General features: G+C 35.5%; 3 protein-coding genes and 4 pseudogenes across 12 annotated transcripts; 2 read left to right on the plus strand and 5 right to left on the minus strand.

The window, feature by feature from the left end:
• Positions 1-152: 152 nt before the first annotated feature.
• On the minus strand, positions 153-1002 carry LOC149510605 (protein FAR1-RELATED SEQUENCE 5 pseudogene; annotated as a pseudogene).
• A 50-nt stretch (positions 1003-1052) lies between these two features.
• LOC149510606 (protein FAR1-RELATED SEQUENCE 5-like) lies at positions 1053-3252 on the minus strand. The gene is made up of 4 exons (XM_089756786.1): positions 3154-3252; positions 1629-1705; positions 1386-1569; positions 1053-1328 (listed from the first exon to the last, which is right to left on the minus strand). The coding sequence occupies exons 1-4, from the start codon at positions 3250-3252 to the stop codon at positions 1053-1055; spliced, it is 636 nt and encodes a 211-aa protein (XP_089612912.1).
• LOC111280761 (scarecrow-like protein 13 pseudogene) lies at positions 3107-6352 on the plus strand (annotated as a pseudogene). Of its 3 annotated transcripts, none has more exons than XR_016335227.1 (2): positions 3107-3184; positions 3435-6352. The product of XR_016335227.1 is annotated as a scarecrow-like protein 13 pseudogene, transcript variant X2 (transcript). The 3 variants fall into 3 exon arrangements; XR_016335228.1 differs by having other exon boundaries at positions 4184-6352; XR_016335226.1 differs by having other exon boundaries at positions 4187-6352.
• Positions 6353-7480: 1128 nt separating this feature from the next.
• On the minus strand, positions 7481-9753 carry LOC111281362 (tRNA (guanine(9)-N1)-methyltransferase-like; annotated as a pseudogene). The gene is made up of 3 exons (XR_016335229.1): positions 9238-9753; positions 8757-9116; positions 7481-8279 (listed from the first exon to the last, which is right to left on the minus strand). The product of XR_016335229.1 is annotated as a tRNA (guanine(9)-N1)-methyltransferase-like (transcript).
• LOC111281363 (uncharacterized) lies at positions 9657-12684 on the plus strand. Of its 5 annotated transcripts, none has more exons than XM_089757496.1 (5): positions 9657-10132; positions 10403-10752; positions 10845-10991; positions 11139-11246; positions 12375-12684. In XM_089757496.1, exons 2-5 carry the CDS (start codon positions 10428-10430, stop codon positions 12482-12484), a joined length of 690 nt encoding a protein of 229 aa, XP_089613622.1. In that variant the 5' UTR covers positions 9657-10132; positions 10403-10427; the 3' UTR covers positions 12485-12684. The 5 variants fall into 5 exon arrangements, with proteins under 5 accessions (XP_089613622.1, XP_089613623.1, XP_089613624.1 ...); XM_089757497.1 differs by lacking the exon at positions 9657-10132 and adding an exon at positions 11521-11680 and having other exon boundaries at positions 10156-10752; XM_089757498.1 differs by lacking the exon at positions 9657-10132 and adding an exon at positions 11533-11680 and having other exon boundaries at positions 10157-10752.
• Positions 12685-13365: 681 nt separating this feature from the next.
• LOC111280262 (thymidine kinase a-like) lies at positions 13366-16952 on the minus strand. The gene is made up of 4 exons (XM_089757494.1): positions 16404-16952; positions 14239-14383; positions 13952-14073; positions 13366-13849 (listed from the first exon to the last, which is right to left on the minus strand). Exons 1-4 carry the CDS (start codon positions 16742-16744, stop codon positions 13594-13596), a joined length of 864 nt encoding a protein of 287 aa, XP_089613620.1. The 5' UTR covers positions 16745-16952; the 3' UTR covers positions 13366-13593.
• LOC149510607 (pentatricopeptide repeat-containing protein At4g16470-like) lies at positions 14245-16103 on the minus strand (annotated as a pseudogene). Its single transcript, XR_016335137.1, has 2 exons — positions 14688-16103; positions 14245-14383 (listed from the first exon to the last, which is right to left on the minus strand). The product of XR_016335137.1 is annotated as a pentatricopeptide repeat-containing protein At4g16470-like (transcript).
• Positions 16953-18044: the final 1092 nt, after the last annotated feature.

The following is an 18044-nucleotide window of genomic DNA, read 5'->3' on the forward strand; positions in this document are numbered from 1 at the left end:
AACCGTTGCAAACCTTCAATTGCCATATCATAATGTTTTTGAGATCTTGAAGCTTTTTTTGAAAGCTCCAAAGAATTAATCATGACATTATTAAACAACATCATTAAAGACTTTGGAACACTATCATGTTGTTCATCCAAGATGCTTTCTACTTATCTTTTGTTAGCATATCTTGTCCACCAATTTAAAACATATCGATCAGGTAATGAATGCATTTTTTTAATCAAAACTGTCAATTGATGCCTACAAAGGATGCCTACAAATTCAAACATGTGACATGAACAAGTTGTAGTTGCTGACAAGGAAACAAATGTCACAATATATTCAGGCTTCTCTTTGTCAAATTCATGCACTTTGTAACTGTACACTTGCTCATTTACAATGATATTTTTTGTAACATACTGCTGAGAATGAACCAACTTATCTTGAAATTTTCTAAACATTTTTCTTATGTAAACCTCCAAAGCTTTTTTTTTCATTGGATAAAATATCTTTAAAATTAGCTTGGAATTCATTGTTTTGAAAATTTTCTCCCTCTCTTTGTTGTATCTTGCATCAAGGGCTTTTTTATATTGAATGACGAACTTACTCATCGAAGTGCTTGAGTTGACATAATCTTTGAAATACTTGTTCATACTCTCACTTCTCTGAGTAGTAGACATTTCAGCACAAAAGTTGTTCCACACATAAGCAGGGATCCATTTTTCTCGAATGGAATACAATTTTTTCAGCCAACTATTTTCTTGCAAATCATACTTTTCAATTATTTCAACCCATTTCGATTCAAACTCATCAGGAACTAATGTATAATAGATGCATTTAAAAAATTGATTCTTGAAATCATCAAATTGTTGGTAAACATGGCTAAGATTCTCAGGAAATTTTTTTTTCAATATGCCACATGCAAAAATGATGTTTAGTATGTGGTAAAACCTTTGCAACTGTATTAGTTATAGCTGCATCTTGATCTGTAATGATTGTTATTGGATGATATCCAAACATTGCTTTCAACCAAGTGTTCAATAGCCAAACAAATGTTCCTTTGCCTCATCTCACAATAAAGCACAACCAAATAAAATGGATTGGTAATGATGATTAACTCTAGTGAAAAGAACAAAAGACATTTTATACCTATTTGTTAGATAAGTTGGGTTAAAAGCTACAACATCACCAAAATACTTATATGCCATTCTAGACCTAGAATCAGCCCAAAAGCAATTTACTAGTTGACCTTCTACATCCGTTTGTATTACATAAAAGAATCTTGGATTCTTCAATTGACATTCTTTGAAATAAGCTAGCACTAACTGTGCATCTCCTTTCTCAAGCTGTTTCTACCTTCTATTACTCAAATAATTTTGAATATCACGCTTAGTTAAACCAACCATATCAATGCCACCTAATTCATTAGCTAAAATTAACATGATTTTACTAGAACTAATTCTTGAATCATTAAGCACATCAATTAAATTTCGTTGAACTTTTGTCCTTTTTTTGTGAACACGTAAAAATTGAACACTTTTTGGATTAGCAAGCTCATGAGTGTGGTCCTTTATAAATCTAACAGCTCTTTATCACATAATTCCAACCTTTTTATTCAATATAATACAATCCTTTCTCAGATATACATAAGACAAATTGACAACATAGAAGACAACATATTGCTAACTCCCTCACTCACCCCATTAACAATGCTAATTTTAACCTACACTTACAGTGAACATAAAAAGCCATGAATTCTCCTCCACCTATCAACTTTTCAATTCAAACTGCTTAATTAAATACCTATGATCAAATAATTTTACCTATGATCAACCAATTAATGAAAATTTTGAAGTGGAATTCAACTTACCCAATAAAGAAATCACGAAATTTGACTGAGACAAAAAGCTTACCCAATAAAAAAAATTAAAAAATCAAAAGAAAGAGGTGGTAAATACAAAGGGAGGTGACAAAGAAAATAAAAGCTTTAATTTTAATTAATTAACCCTAAATAAATTTATTAAAATTTATTTTTAAGGGCTTAAAATTTTAAATTTTATTCATTAATGATGTGTCATTGTATTATTCACTGACAGTGTATAAAAATGATACACAATCAATGTATGAAATATTAATCCCTTTAAATAAAAGTGATTGATATAAACTTTTAAAAAATTTTCAATTGTCGCGATTGGCCTGTGCTTTGAAGCGGTCATAAATTAATTCAAGTGTGTATAATATATATATATATATATATATATTATGGTTTGTTGAGCTTAAATGAATGAAATGAAAGATTGCCCACCAGCTCAGAAACAAAGAAAGTGTTGTGATTATTAACGTCTGATCGATGTTATTAATGTTATTAAAAGACGAATGAGTGCCTAAGAAGTGACGAGAGCCAAAAATCAGCATGGACAAATTTTACAAAGTTTTTCCACGTTCAACCATCTTTAATTAAAAATTGTAAGGAGAAAAACTTGACTTCAATCCTTCCAAGTTAAAATTTCAAAGACAAAAGCAAGTTGACTTCAAATCAAATATTCAGGTCTTGCTACAACATTGATTTTTCCACCACCAATTACATTGATTTACATAAAAATTATATTGGAATACTATTTTTTAAACTAATTATTAAATTTTACAAGATAAGGTATATCTTTTTTTCAATAATAACATCCAGAATCTATAGAAACAATGAATTAAAAATTTTAAGTTGATTTAGAAATTATATAAAAAATGATAATATAATACAATGCTTCACAATTTCGGATGAAACATTATTGTAATAGTGATAACATTAAATAATAAAAAGTGTTTAATTTATTAATTTTAAAAAAGTATTAAGAGATTAAAATAGATTAGATATTAAATTACCTTAGTCAGTCACATACACTTGGTTTGCTACTGAGTAGCCTAGTGACCCACACGGCCTGCCACACGTTTTGAGCGACTAAAGGTCATTTTCATCAGCAAGCGCCGAGAAATTTTTACGCCTCCTTCACATTTTTCCTAGTGGCAATCCTGTAGATAGAACCAAATTCCAAGGGCACTTATTGGTAAATTCATTACTTTCATAACTATGCATATAAGTTTCACCATGAATCCAAATTAAAAAAAAGACACAGGAGTTTGACGCTTGTTGAAGGAGAATCTAAAAGAGAGCAAAACCAGACCTAAAAGCTGATGATTGGTGACTAAGGTATGCCAATTCATCATTACAATCTCCTTTTTCTCTTCTGTTTTTGGTTTCATGGGTAGGGTGGTCATGACTAATGAGAGGTTGTGGAATTGGATCATTTTTCTATGAGTTCAATACGAGGTTTTTGTTGGGCTTTATGTTCATAATTCATGAATTGGAGGAGAAGGGTTAGCGCTAAAATTAATCAAAATGTTTTTTTTTTTTTTTTCTTGTGTTTCTGATGCTGTCACCAACCTTTTACATTTGGTAGGAGTGGCTGTAAAAAAGGAAAGTTTGGCCTTTTGATGAGATAGGAAGAAACTTTGTTCTTTGGCCGAGCCTGACGAGTATTCAACAATAATAAGAAAATCAACTTTATTTTTTGATTTTTCTATAAGTGACTTACTGGAGTTATTAGATATAGCTTTCAAGCTGTCTGCCAACGTACAGATTTAATTGAATCATGAATCTGGGAGCTAATTTATTATTTTATGTGTACTGTATGCAAAATTCTGTGCCATACCATCTGGTATTGATCTCTCTTGCTCTCTCCTTGTTCCCTTTTCGATTAGTTGGTAGCTTTTGCTCTGTAACCATTCGGCTGTATGGCTTCTTTTAATTCCTTTATATGATTTTAATTGGACAGAGATTTAAATTGGTACCAAACGCGATTATGTGAATTTGGAGGCCTCCTATGTAGAATAAATTGTTCTAATTGCATCTGGTTAGAGAAATTTTGGCTGCTTTTTTACCACTCATCTAATCTTTTGCTTCTAGCTATTATCTATTGTTTCACTTGATTATGTTTTTAGTTGGTGTCTTGTGCTTGGTTGATTAACTTCTGATTCAAAGGAAAATTGCTTAAAGGAAAACTTCCTCTTAACTTAAGTCCCTTCTCCATCTAGGCTTCTTTGGTTCTTGCTTGGTTTTTCTCTGACTTTTTACACCCCTTGACAGTGTAACCTGTGCTTCTATTAGTTGCATAATCTAATCTCTTTTATTTTCTTGGATTTCTTTTAGCAGATTGTGATTGCTCTTTTGATATTTATGCCTTGCAAAAGTAAAACAGTTGATGGTCAACGTTGGTGCTGAGGATCAAATCAGTTTTATCCACTTTTAAGACTTGCATAATCTAACCTCTTTTCAGTTAACGAGTGATTTTGCTCAATCAAGCAACTGCTGCTATTAGAAAAAGGTGTTACTATTATAGACAAATTCTGTTGTCACAGAAAACATCTGTCAGGAACAAAAAGTTTTCCAGAGGAAGTTAATAAGCGGCTTGGGCTTAGATGCAAACATCTCAGAAACACCAAACTCGAGCCAGTATCTATCACCAACCTGTTAAGGAAATTGATCCATTTTGTTTGCCTCATATCCAGACATTAGACGACAATGTATGCTCAGATGCAGGCAGCCAAGGAGCTAATGTCTCCTTTCAAACCGACAAGGACCAATTTTTTACCCTGGAATCATCAACAGCAACTGCTGGTTTTGTTGCCTATGACTCTCCTTCTGCTTTGAGCATCTCATCAAGCAGGAGTCCTTTCTCCCCACTAGGTTCTCATTCATGCTTGTCTGATCCTCATAATTCCCCTGACAATACTTTTGGATCACCATTCACTGGATCTTCTGTTATTGGTGATAGCAATGAATTGAAGCACAAACTGCGGGAGCTGGAAATTTCTTTGTTGGGGCCTGAATCAGATATTATAGACAGCTGCAATTGCTGCTTCAGTAGTGGAGCCCACCAAGCTGCTTCAATGGCAAGATTGAATTGCGATCAACTGGTGGATATGATCCCTAGATTAGACTTGAAAGAGGTGCTCATTGCCTGTGGTCAAGCACTTCATGAGGATGATATGTCGACAGTTGCTGGTTTAATGTATGTATTGGAGAAAATGGTATCAGTGTCAGGAGAACCAATGCAACGATTGGGTGCTTATGTGCTGGAAGGGCTTAGAGCGAGGTTGGAATCCTCAGGGAGTAATATCTACAAAGCCCTAAAATGCAAAGAACCAACAAGCTCAGAACTAATGTCTTACATGCATATTCTCTTCAGGATCTGCCCATACTGGAAGTTTGCATACACATCAGCTAATGTTGTCATCAAGGAAGTCATGGATTATGAACCAAAAATTCACATCATCGATTTCCAAATTGCACAGGGCACCCAGTGGATGTACCTTATTGCAGCGCTTGCAAAACGCGTTGGTGGGCCCCCATCTATCCGTATAACTGGCATTGATGATTCCCAGTCAAATCATGCTCGAGGTGGGGGGCTTAATATTGTGGGGCAGAGGCTATCAGAATTCGCTGAGTCATACAATGTGCCATTTGAGTTTCATGATGCTGCTATGTCTGGTTGTGAGATTCGACTAGAGCATCTTAAGGTTCAATCTGGGGAAGCCCTAGCTGTGAATTTTCCATATGTGTTGCATCACATGCCAGATGAGAGTGTAAGCACCTGGAATCACAGAGATCGACTGTTGAGGTTAGTGAAGAGTTTGTCACCCAAGGTTGTGACTCTTGTTGAGCAAGAGTCTAATACCAATACATCCCCATTCTTTTCAAGGTACCTTGAGACACTGGATTATTACACAGCTATGTTTGAATCCATAGATGTAGCTTGTCCGAGAGATGACAAGCAAAGGATCAGTGCAGAGCAGCATTGTGTGGCTCGTGATATTGTGAACATGATTGCTTGTGAGGGGACTGAGAGGGTGGAAAGGCACGAACTTCTTGGAAAGTGGAGGTCAAGATTTATGATGGCTGGTTTTTCTCCATATCCATTGAGTTCATCAGTTACTATGGCTGTAAGAGATCTGTTAAAGGAGTATGACAGTAACTATAGACTTGAAGACAGAGAAGGGGCTCTCTATCTTGGCTGGGTAAACAGAGCTATGGCGACCTCTTCTGCATGGAGGTGAAAGCCAGATACTGATAGTTATGGCTCCATGAAGTCTGTAAATTCTGCCCAATTATTTTTCGAGTTTTCTCTTTTAGAGCATGGGACTTTAGTGTCTTGTAAATTTGTAGAAAATGAGCCTAGCTTTCTTTTAATTGTAGAAAATGAGCTTAGCTTTCTTTTAATAGCGGTAGGCAAGGGATGTAGATTGCAACATTTTTGCTTCCATCATTTTCGCTTCCCGACATAGTCTCACGTTAATCTGTGAATCAATTAATTCTTAACTTCCTGTTTTGAACTAATTTTGTGGTGAGGATTGAGAAACCTTGCTTTTTCAACTTCTAGTGAATTTACCACTACCTCTCCCTAAAACATGGCTAACATCAGCTGTGATTCATCAAACTCCAATCCCATTTAAATGTTCCCAAATCCTTCCATTTAAGGGATTAGGGTAGCTCCAGCTCCGTCTTTCAAGAAATTCAACGGTGACAAAATGGAAAAGTGAATGTCATCAGCCAACTTTTCAATCAAATTTCTTACACTAATCAAAGCGTGCTGCTATATTATCCATTTAAACCAGTCGCAACCATTGTGGATATCAATGGGTAAAGTAAGGAGGGGATAAAGCATTCTCCTTTATTTTTGGTTGTTTCATATTATATTTATCTTTATATTTATATTTAATAAGTTTTTTAAATTCATTTACATTTTTATTTTTGTGGATATTTAATGAATATGAATAATTTCTGTACTCTTAACTTTGAAAAAAAAAAATATATTATTTAGTTTTTTTTTGTAAATTTTTATCTTGCATATTTATGTAATTTCTTTTCTAAATATATATTTCTTAAATATAAATATATTAATTCTAATAAAACTAAAATAAAATTTACATTATTAAATCAAAAATTAATTTACTAAATATATATAAATATATAAAATATGAGCAACGAGTAAGTGCTTTATTACTCATTTTTGCACATATATTCAATAAAAAATTTAAATTATACCCCTAACCGTCCCCGTCCCTATCCCATCTCTATTTTCATTAAAGTCAAATCAAATTTTCGTTGAATTTAAGTCAAAACGGCATCTCTCTCTCTATATATATATATATATATACACACACACACACACATAAACACGGAACAAATGAAGTTACCTGGTGTGCTAAGTTAGGGCAAGAATGCACTATCATTTGCTTACAAAGCGAACGCTCTATCACTATGCTATGGAAGCAGGCGACAAGCGCATGTATACCTATAGAATCTCTCAATTCTTATCACGTCATCTTTCATAGTTTTATGGTAAAAATTTTAAGTATTTGAAACTAAAAGTGATCTAAATTGATAATTCTATTTTTTTAGTACGTTTATACCGAATCTTTAGCATAGAAATATGTATGTACATAATATAAAGAAAAAAGCAAAGCAAATTTGCAATTGAAGCTGTGACTATAATTGAACTAAAATAAAGTGAATTAAATCAGTATCTCAGATTAAATTCAATTTAAAAAAAAAAATTGAAATTCTATCAAACTCATCTTTCAGCTTTGAGTTTCCTTAATTGAGTATAAAGTTGACTGGACTCAATTATATCCTTGGGTGGAGAGACATTAAAACCTACATTGCCTTAATTTAAGTCTCAAATGCCATTATATCTTTCACCACAATCATTTTCATTTTCTAGTTGCATTCCCCAAAGACAGCAAACTATATGTTAACGGCTTGGGCACCAACCATTCAGTCTAAGCCGGAGGTATGTATCCCCTATGAGGTCTTGGCATTGGCAACTTTGCTCAAAACAGGGCATCCACAACGAAGCCTATTTTTCTACAGGTTCAATTTAAGTTTTAGAATGCGTGAAGCACCATAGGCACATGGAGGCAAGGAATGGAACTTCAGAACTACTCAATTTTTATGCAATGGCTTTCCACCTGTACAGGCGTTCCATGTAATAGGAAACGGAAAGGGCCAATATAAGCCAAAATTTTGGCAGCTTTTCTATTCATGAGAAAGTACTTCAATGCACTTCTTTTTCCTCTCAGATTCCTCATTTTCCTCCTTGCATTCCTCTCCATCTACTTCTTCACAGTTTTCTGAATCAGCTTCATATCTTTTCCTCTGAGGTATTACTTGAAAGAAGGAAGCCTTCCAATCTCGTCTCCAAAAACTTTAGGAGTATCTCTATAACTTGGTTTACAGTAAGGACCTGCAATCATAGGAAAATTAAATCTTAGTTAGAGAAGAAAACTTAGAAATGCAATAGAATATTTGCTTCATTATTTCTATGTTTGAAAATTAAACTGTTGCATAAGTGAACCATCATGCATGACTATCTTCTCAAATCATGTATATTCCATTCAATGCATCCTAGCGTTCTTTTAAGGAAACTAGTAACATGCAATTATGAAGCTATTCATACTCCAAAATATGTATATTTGCAGTATTCAACCCCAAGAGACTTGAGTAGATAGGGCCAGGAGCAGGGTTTCGAATATATAATTGCATAAAAAATCGAGAAAACAATGAACCAACATTGATACCAATAGATTCATTTGAAAGAGATAAAAAAATTCAAAGACCTAACTTCCATTTGCAAGGCTTTGTTTCTACCTATTAAATAAGATGGTCCCAATAATCAACTGATAAAAGAACGTCGTGTGTGGTGTACTACGACCAAGCATACCTGAGAACTGGACATCTTCATGTAACTTGCAATCGGGAGTTTTGCTGTACGAATTCCCTGTTCCTCTGCTTTCTTCATAGTTATACCCTTCCACCGATTTCTATCCACCAATCCGCCCACAATATAAACTTTGGTGGGATCAAGTTCATGCAGCACAGTTTCAGAGTCTGCTGTAAGGTAAACCAAATGATCTTTCTGATCTGAAAACGCTTGGATATAAGATTGATTTTCCTTCTCAATAATCCATTTATCAAATCCAGGGATCCTTCGCAGTTGAGTTTCTATTTCCGCTTTGCATCCAGTCAACCAGAGGTGAGCAGGAAAACTACATCTTCCATTCACTGCATAGCAGTACATAATCTGCAGGGTTCAGCAGCGACATAAGATAATGTAATATAGCTACAAGGATTGAAAAAAAAAAGAACATCTTTAATCATTAGCTACGATTAGAAGACCAAGGGTTAGTAGTAAAAAAGAAAACCTGTTGAACAAGGCTGTGGATCTCAGAGTGAGTCATGAGATGAGAGAATTCAAGATCGAGGACAATGTTTTGGCCAGTCTCTTTGGCTTGGGTCAGCCTCTGGATTTTCTGCCCTCTTTCATCAGACCTTTTCTCCATTCTCTCTCTCCTCAATTCTTTTCTTGAATCTATGAGTTTCAGCCTCTCGTCTTCGGTAAGGCCAGCCAGTTTCTCCTCCCATTCTTTTCGCTTCCTCTCCGCGTCCCTCTGTTTTTGCTCTTTCATTAGCGCTTTCTTCTCTGCTTTCTTCGCCTCGAATTTCTTTTGCTTCAAGAGCTTCTTTTGGGCGCTCTTCGAGAGAGGCTGAGGCTGCGGATTGGGATTGGGATTGGAAGGGCTTTCCTGGCCGTTATGCTCATTTTGTGTTGCCTCCATTGTTGAGTTTAGCTCGGAGGAAAGGACTTCTCTTTCATACCTCTTTGGGTTTAGGGCATTATTTGGACGCTGTGTTTGTTGCCAATGCCATACCAATTTTCTTCATCCGGCGTCGTGTGGGGCGTATCGCCGTTGGCAGTAGGAACAACATATAACGACAAAAAGTGAAGAAGACAAAACCGGAGAAAGAATAGGAAACGCACACCATCTTTACGTATCATTTATTTGGGATTTGGACCCAAACCGAAAAGGCGGAAAACGGGTAGTAGTTCCTAATTAGACGAAGAATTGGCGCAATTAGCCCAAAGATATAAAAATATATAATAATAATAATCCTAATAAAGAGAAAATAAAAGCACTGATTTGAATATTTGATAGGCAAATTGCCGCAAAAACTCTTCTTTCCAATTCTACTTTGTCCATAATCCTTTGTTTCTTTTCTACATTTCTCTTTCTTCCTATGTTCAACCCCACCGTCCAGGTTAGGTCTTCCTTTTAATTGCTATTACTTTTCCTTTTTCTTTTGCAATCATTTGAATTTGAAGGATATTCCATTCCTAAGATCAGGAAAGTTCGCACCTTTGCATGGAAAACCGTGATTTTAATATCGGTTTAATCATTAGATTTAGTTCTCTTAATTCTTAGCATTGCTTATTCAAATATGGTTTTTAAATAATTTATATTATTGTTATTATTATTATTATCATCAGAATTATTAAGGCAATTTTTCTTGTATATATTCGTTTTGCAGAAAAAATCCTCTGGATTTTAAATTGATGATGGAAGGGTCAGCAAGCCGATCAGAGTTGCAAAAGGAGCTAGAGAGGGAACGTCGTCGCATGAGGGACCGCCAAAGAAGGCAGTCTATGAGCCTTGAGGAGAGAGAAAAGCATCTGGCTAGACGCCGAAGAAACTATCAATTGCGGAGACAGAGAGCTGAAACTGCTCGATTAAACCCTTCTCCATCTCCAATTCAATTGCCCTTAAGTAATGCCGTAACTTGTGTTTCAGATGTTACTCCTCAGTTTAATGCTGCTGCGGCTCTCGTCGGATCCAAACATGGACAAGAAAGACCAATGCTGGACACGAGAAGCTCCCAGTGTCAGCTCCCATCACTTTACCATTAAGATTAACTTAAAGGAAAATACCGTGTCTTTTTTTCTTACTAGTTCCTTTTAATTTTTGCTCAACAGGTTTGGAAATCCCGGCTCATAAATTAGCTATTTTACCTGGAAAGATACGTTTGAATCGCATAAAACATCTGGTACGAGCAATAAATGCTCCTGTTGGTGACAGGGTTGCAATTGGTGGGATCATGAAGGAAAATGGAACTTCCAATTGTAAGTTTAACAATTCTACTCAGTTTATATTGGATAAGGATAGATGTCAAATTGTCAATGATTCGATTAATATACCTTTGAAACCATTTATTAATGAACTATTCAATTTAAGATTATAAGTTTATATATAAACAAATTGTTGTTCAGGTTTAATATCCAAAGGATTGCGATTAAATCGTATTAAACGTCTTGCTCGGGCACTAAATCCTGCTGTGCAAGAGACTCTTAGTCAAAGCCATCAAAGTGTAACAGATGGTAAGAATGTATATGTAAATTCTTTAGTTTGTACCATGTCACACAAAATTAATTGTTCTTTGCTAAAGTTTTTCGCTTTCAAAACTTTGAATTCATAATGCAATCTTTAGAGTAGCTGAAAAGAGCAGCTTTAGGGAGAAACTCGTTTGATACGTGATAATGTGTAATTTTAAACAGTTGAACAATCTTAAAGTCGAAGATGATGATTTTTAACAAATTATAGTTTTTGGTGGCATTCTGATAAACTAATAGTTGCTTTAATGATGCAATTTAGTTGGTTCAACAGGAATATTTTTGAGAAGGATAATGACAAGTTTTTGCTATTATGTTTGGGGTGAACATCGCTGTTGTAATGCTGAAGACAGACAGGCATTTTAATCAGTCATATACAAAATTATTTTGGCTCCTCCCCTCATTCTTTCAATTGAAGATTTGTAAGTTTATTACACTAGTTAATTCTTTCAGAGTCTCTTGCCGATAGTTGATATTCTTTTGCTGTTGCATTGCATATTCAACTGATGACATCAAAACTTTTTGTCTGTAGTCTTATTATGTAATTTGCCTGAAATGGATGAAATTTATGTATGAAAGTAAAGTTTTTAGCAGTTGTGGTTTAAGAATTGGGTAAGCTACTTTCAGAGAGGATTTTTTTTTTCTTTTTTGGATCCCATACCCCTTATACAATATATTAGCTGCTAGAAGATTTGTCTCTTTAGTTATAATTCATAGAACAACCTAATGTATTAGCTCTGCAATATTTATCCACTGGTTCAGAAAAAATTGATTCTTAAGAAACTGGGATTTCAAGAATATTAGTTTAACCAAGCTTCTTCCTTGTTTTTTGCTAGTTAAGTTTTCATATTCCTATTCATAAAAGGATTCATTCAACTTATACAAAGAACCGCTCTTTACTCCCATCTATGCTGAAATTCCTACGCATGGTGACAGAGGTCAGAGGGAGATAATTAAGGGCTTTTGGCTTTATCATGCTTCTATAGTCCTTAGAACTAATATTTCTTTTGAATTTGAAGCTTGAATATGATGTTCTTAATTATTTACATATGCCTTCTTTCTGATGTCACTCCTTCTTTCTGATGTCACTCATTCTTTCTTTGCCATTTGATCAAGGGCTCATGATCAAACTTCACGATCATCTTGATGCTCTCCACTCTCCAGCATGGATTGATATTGAAAGGAATGTCTATGATTTGATCAATGCTGGCGTGCCAATTAACTAAGAGGGATTTGGGCTGGGAAAGAGGGCATTATCCGTTGTCATTTATGCTTCATCACCATCCCCATGCTCGTTTTAAATATCTGTCTGGGTCATTTTGTTTTTCCGTTGTAGTCTCCTGATGAAGTTTTCATGGACAGAAGTGAAAAAATCTCTGTTAATCATATGCAAAGAATTCGATTTTATTGCAGAACTGTATGGCTAGCTGTTTGTTTTTGGGATATATCTAGAGTTTATGTATATCCATGTTGAAAAAATGACTGTTTTCGAGTCGACATATCTTCTTTGAGCGTTTCAAAATCTAATCTTTCTTCTACTTAAATTCCTATAAATTTATTTGGTTTCTTCTTCGTCCTTTTATGCTTTTGGTGTTTAATCTAATGTGACGGGGGATTTCAAATCCTTATCTATGAAGCGGGGCAAACCGGAATTTGCTTGTAAATCCCGATGATAACGTCACATGAAAACACTCATTGACTTTGATGATCCTCCCTCCGGCAAGGTCCTCCGTTGATAGCAGTCTCATATTCCACCGCCTTGTGGAGCAGCGTCGCTGCTTTTACCTTTAGGACTGGCCATGAGACGTACATTCAATTCTTTCCCTTGCTTTAGATTTTGCAAATTTTCTCCCTTTTTTTTTTTAAATATAAATGAAAGATGTAAACTTTAATTTGTATTTACTGATGCTTGTGCATGACTGGGGGATCAAATTCCCTGGAAGTTGATCCAACGGGCAGGTTTGGAAGGTAACCTGACTTGCTTGGTGCAGGTGCAACCAAGAAAAATTTATCGCGCGTTTGATCAACAAGAGGACAGAGAAATTTCTTATATTTTCGGGACAAATAAAATGGTGTAATTTACTCTTCCTTTCGTGACAAACTAAGATGATGGACAAGTTTTACCGAGTACTATCATTACAGAGAAATAAAATGTCATCAAGCTACATTGGCGTATTTTTAAATAAGAAAGAACGTATTTCCTATTAATCCAATTATATTTACATCCATAGGAGAGGCATGCGATTGTCACCAACAAGCACCAAAACAATATGTAAGCCACAGTCAGCAGAATATTCAGGAAGACCAAATATCCTAATAAACAAGATTATGTGAACTATGTGTGAGAGCCACATTGAAGCTTCTGGGATTTCAGGACACTTCTTGCAGCTTCTATGACTACTTGCCCATTGACATAGTGCTGCCGACATACAGGCATGTAGACATCAGCTCCGCCAATCAATTCTGTTTGTGTCTCCTCGGTCTTCCTTAAGGTAAAGAAAGCACGTTTCCCACAAAGTTCACATCGAGCCGTTAACTTCATCACAGAATCAGCAAGTGGAATGATATCAAGCACAGATCCGAAGCTCCTTCTACTTGCAAGAATTGGATCAAAACCATAAGGAGGGAGTAGGAATATATGTAAATTCACCAATGAGCATGCATCTCAAAAAAGAAAGTATATTAAATAATACCTTAAATAGTCGCCATCCAGCCCAGCAACTATCACGGTTTTGCCATCATGATCAGCAGCTTCACAGCAAAAATCATAAAGGTCTTCAAAGAATTGGGCTTCATCAATGCCAATGACATCAAGCTGTTACATGCACTGGGTCATGAGTATATTCGACAATAAATACCCATATGATTGGTGAAGCACAAGAGAATGTTACAAAGAAAAGCTAGATATACACATCCAAATGAACAGTTGTCATCATAAATGGCAAAAAACGTCAAATTTTGATGCTGGCATATAACAAACCTGATCATAAGCTTCAGGCCCAATTTTTTGTCTGAATGATGATAAATTTGCCAATGCCCAACATGGTAGTTTCATGCCATCATGTGTCACAATTGAATCCAATCCATATCTTGTATCCTTGTTTGATTTTATTACAGCCACAGTTCTGCATAGCAAATATAAAGTTAGACAGGTTAACAAGACAAGAATCAAACATGAAAACCAAGTGGAGATCGTTGTATCAATCAGGTAATTAAATTTTGGTACTGTGCCATTGATAATATTCCTGATTGCCACTACACCTAATACCGAATTAAAAGCACAAACTACAAACCATGGACTTTGACATTAGTTTACAGAAGATTTAATAACCTTCCAAATCACATTTCCATGAATAAGTGAATATGGATATTTAGGCAGCAAGTAACTTTCAGCACATAGAATACAACAGCATTTTTAATGGGCATTACCTATTGACAGGGTCACCAAATTCTGTACATTTCTCCACACACACACACACACACACTAAGAGTCTAAGATTGAAATATGAAGAACTTAAGAACCTTCAACCAGCCCAGCTTCTCAGCACAACACCACAATAAAGAGTGGTACACAGGATTTTAGATGCGATTTATATCAGGAACATAGCCTGAATCCTTTAAAATGGAAGTCATTAATTTGATCAACTTGTAAATCTCCACAGAATGTTTATGAGATATATCGCCCCTAAAAAAGAAGTGGACCTTCCTTGAATCTCAATACTGCTATAAGCAGCCTCCTTTATGACCCCGGAATTCCTCATTCTCGTCCTACGTGCTGCCACATTTTCCCGAAAACCGAAAGTGGCATAAGCATTAGACAAGACAACAAATGTTCCAGCATTTTATGGGTCCAGTTCAAAGTATCTATCTGCGGCAAGCTTTACCAGATCCATATCCCCATGAATCCTACAGGCCCCAAGCAGAGCACCCCATATGGGAGGGTGATCCTTGCAAGGTGAGTTAAGAACAAACTCATAAGCTTCATGCAACTTTCTAGAACGGCCTAAAAGATCAACCATAGCAGCATAATGCTGCCCTCTCGATTGGATTCCATAGTCTCTTGTCATTAATAAGAAATAGTGCCAACCTTCATCAGCCAAGCCTCCATTGCTACATGCAGAAAGAACTGCAAGAAAGGTAACATAGTCTGGTCTAAAACCTTAATTTTTCATTTTATCAAAATATTCAAAACCTCAATAACCCTTCCATGCTGGCCATATCCAGATATCAAGCTTGTCCAAGTAACAATATTTCTATTTACTACTTTATCAAATACCTGATGGCCATCAGTAAGACTGCTGCGTTTGAAATACACATCCATGAGTGCGCTAGTGACCATGACATTTTCCCTGATATGGCTCTTTATCAGGATCCCATGGGCTCGCTTCCCATGCTCTAATGTGGCTAAGGAAGCACAGGCACTAAATATGGATGCAGTGTATTAATCTGGTGTTAAACCATTCTTTCTCATCTTGTAATAGAGATCAAGTCCAAATTCTCCACAACCCTTTTGCACAAATCCACCAATCATTGCATTCCAAGAAATCAAAGTTTTCTTTAGTAACTTATCAAACAGAAAATGGGCGGTCTTTAAATCCCCTAATTTTGCATACAATATCAACAACTTGATCTTCAGATATTCATTGGCTACATATCCAATAACAACCATTTGTGCATGGATTCTTCTAACACTTTTATATTCTTTCCTGAATATGCATTCTTGCAAGAGAAGAGTATAAGTTCCAGCACTGCTTTCAATCTTGTACGCCATAATAGCCCAACAGCTTCAGTCAGTCTTCCCATAAAACAAAGACCCCTCAAAGCCTTATTCAGTTGTATGTGGTTTTACGGAGCTTGGCCTGAAAGCTGAGAATATTTATTATTGCATTCGATCATCTTACAGCAGTGAGCAAAATCTATACCAACGAACTAAACTGCCAAAAAAAAAAAAAAAAAAAAAGAAACAAAAGAAACAATGCAAAGATATTGATGACAGCGAGTGGATTTAACCTCATCATGAACCCCAGGCCTAAACCATAACATATGACGAAGATAAACTGAAATCCATAATTCTGAATAACATTAAGTCCAGACTTTAACCCAATTCTATAACATAAATAGAAGCACGAAAAAAAGGGTTCAAACCTGCCATTGTTGCTTTCAGATTGGATTCGGCGAAGCAGTGTGGTTGTCTTGCCAGCAAACATGGGTCCTACGATCACGTGGACCTCACCACACGGTGAAGAAGATTGCGAGGTCTCTGCGTGCAGTTTTCGACTTGGGGTTGAAAAAAGTGAGGTTGTTGGTGAAGCCATCGTGGGTTTTATGTGTAGAAATTTTGGATTTGAACGAGTCGATAGGTTGCAAAGATTGGGGCTTTTTGAGGCTAAAGTGAAGAATGCAAAAGTTACAATTTTGGGAGAATGAAGAGACAGGGGAGAGAATGTTGGGAATATTATAGACTTCATTCTAAAAATAGTTAGCATTTGAGATATACTAAACAGACAAGAAAGAAGAAAGAGAGTTAAAATGTAAACTTGGTATGGCTGGCTTTGGCTTGTTTGTTAATTTTAGGGTTAAAGAGCAAGACAGGGAGCGACGGAGAGAGAAAAAGAGAGGCCAAGGGGCAAGAAAAGGGCTTTGGGTTTAAGCGACAGACACGATCAGATTATCCGCCACTTCGAGTTAATTTTATGCATTCACGGAACCAAAGTACTTTTTAAACTATAAAGAGCTTTATGATTTGCTTTTTTTTGCATTTGGGTTTTCATATTCTACATTCGATATCATATACACTTGCTGTGGACGGTGATGTTGACTTTTCCTCTGCCATCCATCCAATTGCAGAAATTAAAAGATCTGATCTTTTTATTTAGTTTTGATTGACACGCTGCTCAACCATCATATTGACCATCACACTTTCTGGTTAGCAGTAGTACTCATTGTACAGGAAACAAGCCCGTATCACCCAAAGCAACATACACCGGACATGCGGAATTGTTTGCCGCTGAATGTAGACAATCAAGTATTTTTTTTTAATTCTTAATTTATCTTTAATCTTTCAATCTTTATTCATTTACGCACCTAAATCTTCCCCAACATTTAAACTTCACAAAGTTGATCAACATAATTCTTGATTACATGTAAATGCTTTGTATATTTGACTTACCATGTCTACTTGTGTATATTCTTCACTGAAAGCTGTCTTAGATTACAGGTGTTTTCTCCATATATAGAGAATTTTCTCTCTTTATAATTTATATTGTATAGCATAATATTTTTTAGAGATGAAGTTTGCTAAAAGAAAAAAGAAAAACAAAAAATATATATTATACTAGAAATGAAAGATTGGTAAGAGGAAAATGTGTAGATGATGGCTGGCACAAGCAGTAGTGTAATAATACAACGACCCTAAAGCAAGTATTAGCTGGAAGGTAGGAGGCATGCATGCTTTGTAGGCAAGGGATCTTTCTTTGATTCAACTTGCATCATTTAATTATTATTGTTTCTTTCAACACTCTAGTTAATATCTCTTTCTCTCAATTTAACACCCCAACAAATCACTTAATTTTTATTTTCTACACTAAAGAATAAGATTAGAATAAGCAAGATGAATCCTGCCTCTGTTAGACTTGTGATTTGTGATCATTTGTGCTCATGGAAATTCCCACCCACAAAACAAATACAAATAAATCCAAGAATCAATTCTCATCTTCCTAATATAAACTTAGATCCTAGCTAGCTAGCTTAAAAACTACAATCACCCTGCTTCACTTTTTTTCTCTT

The sequence above is a fragment of the Durio zibethinus genome, chromosome 28 (genome assembly GCF_047325235.1).
Source record: "Durio zibethinus cultivar Kanyao isolate XHJ-2024 chromosome 28, ASM4732523v1, whole genome shotgun sequence".
Taxonomy (NCBI): domain Eukaryota; kingdom Viridiplantae; phylum Streptophyta; class Magnoliopsida; order Malvales; family Malvaceae; genus Durio; species Durio zibethinus.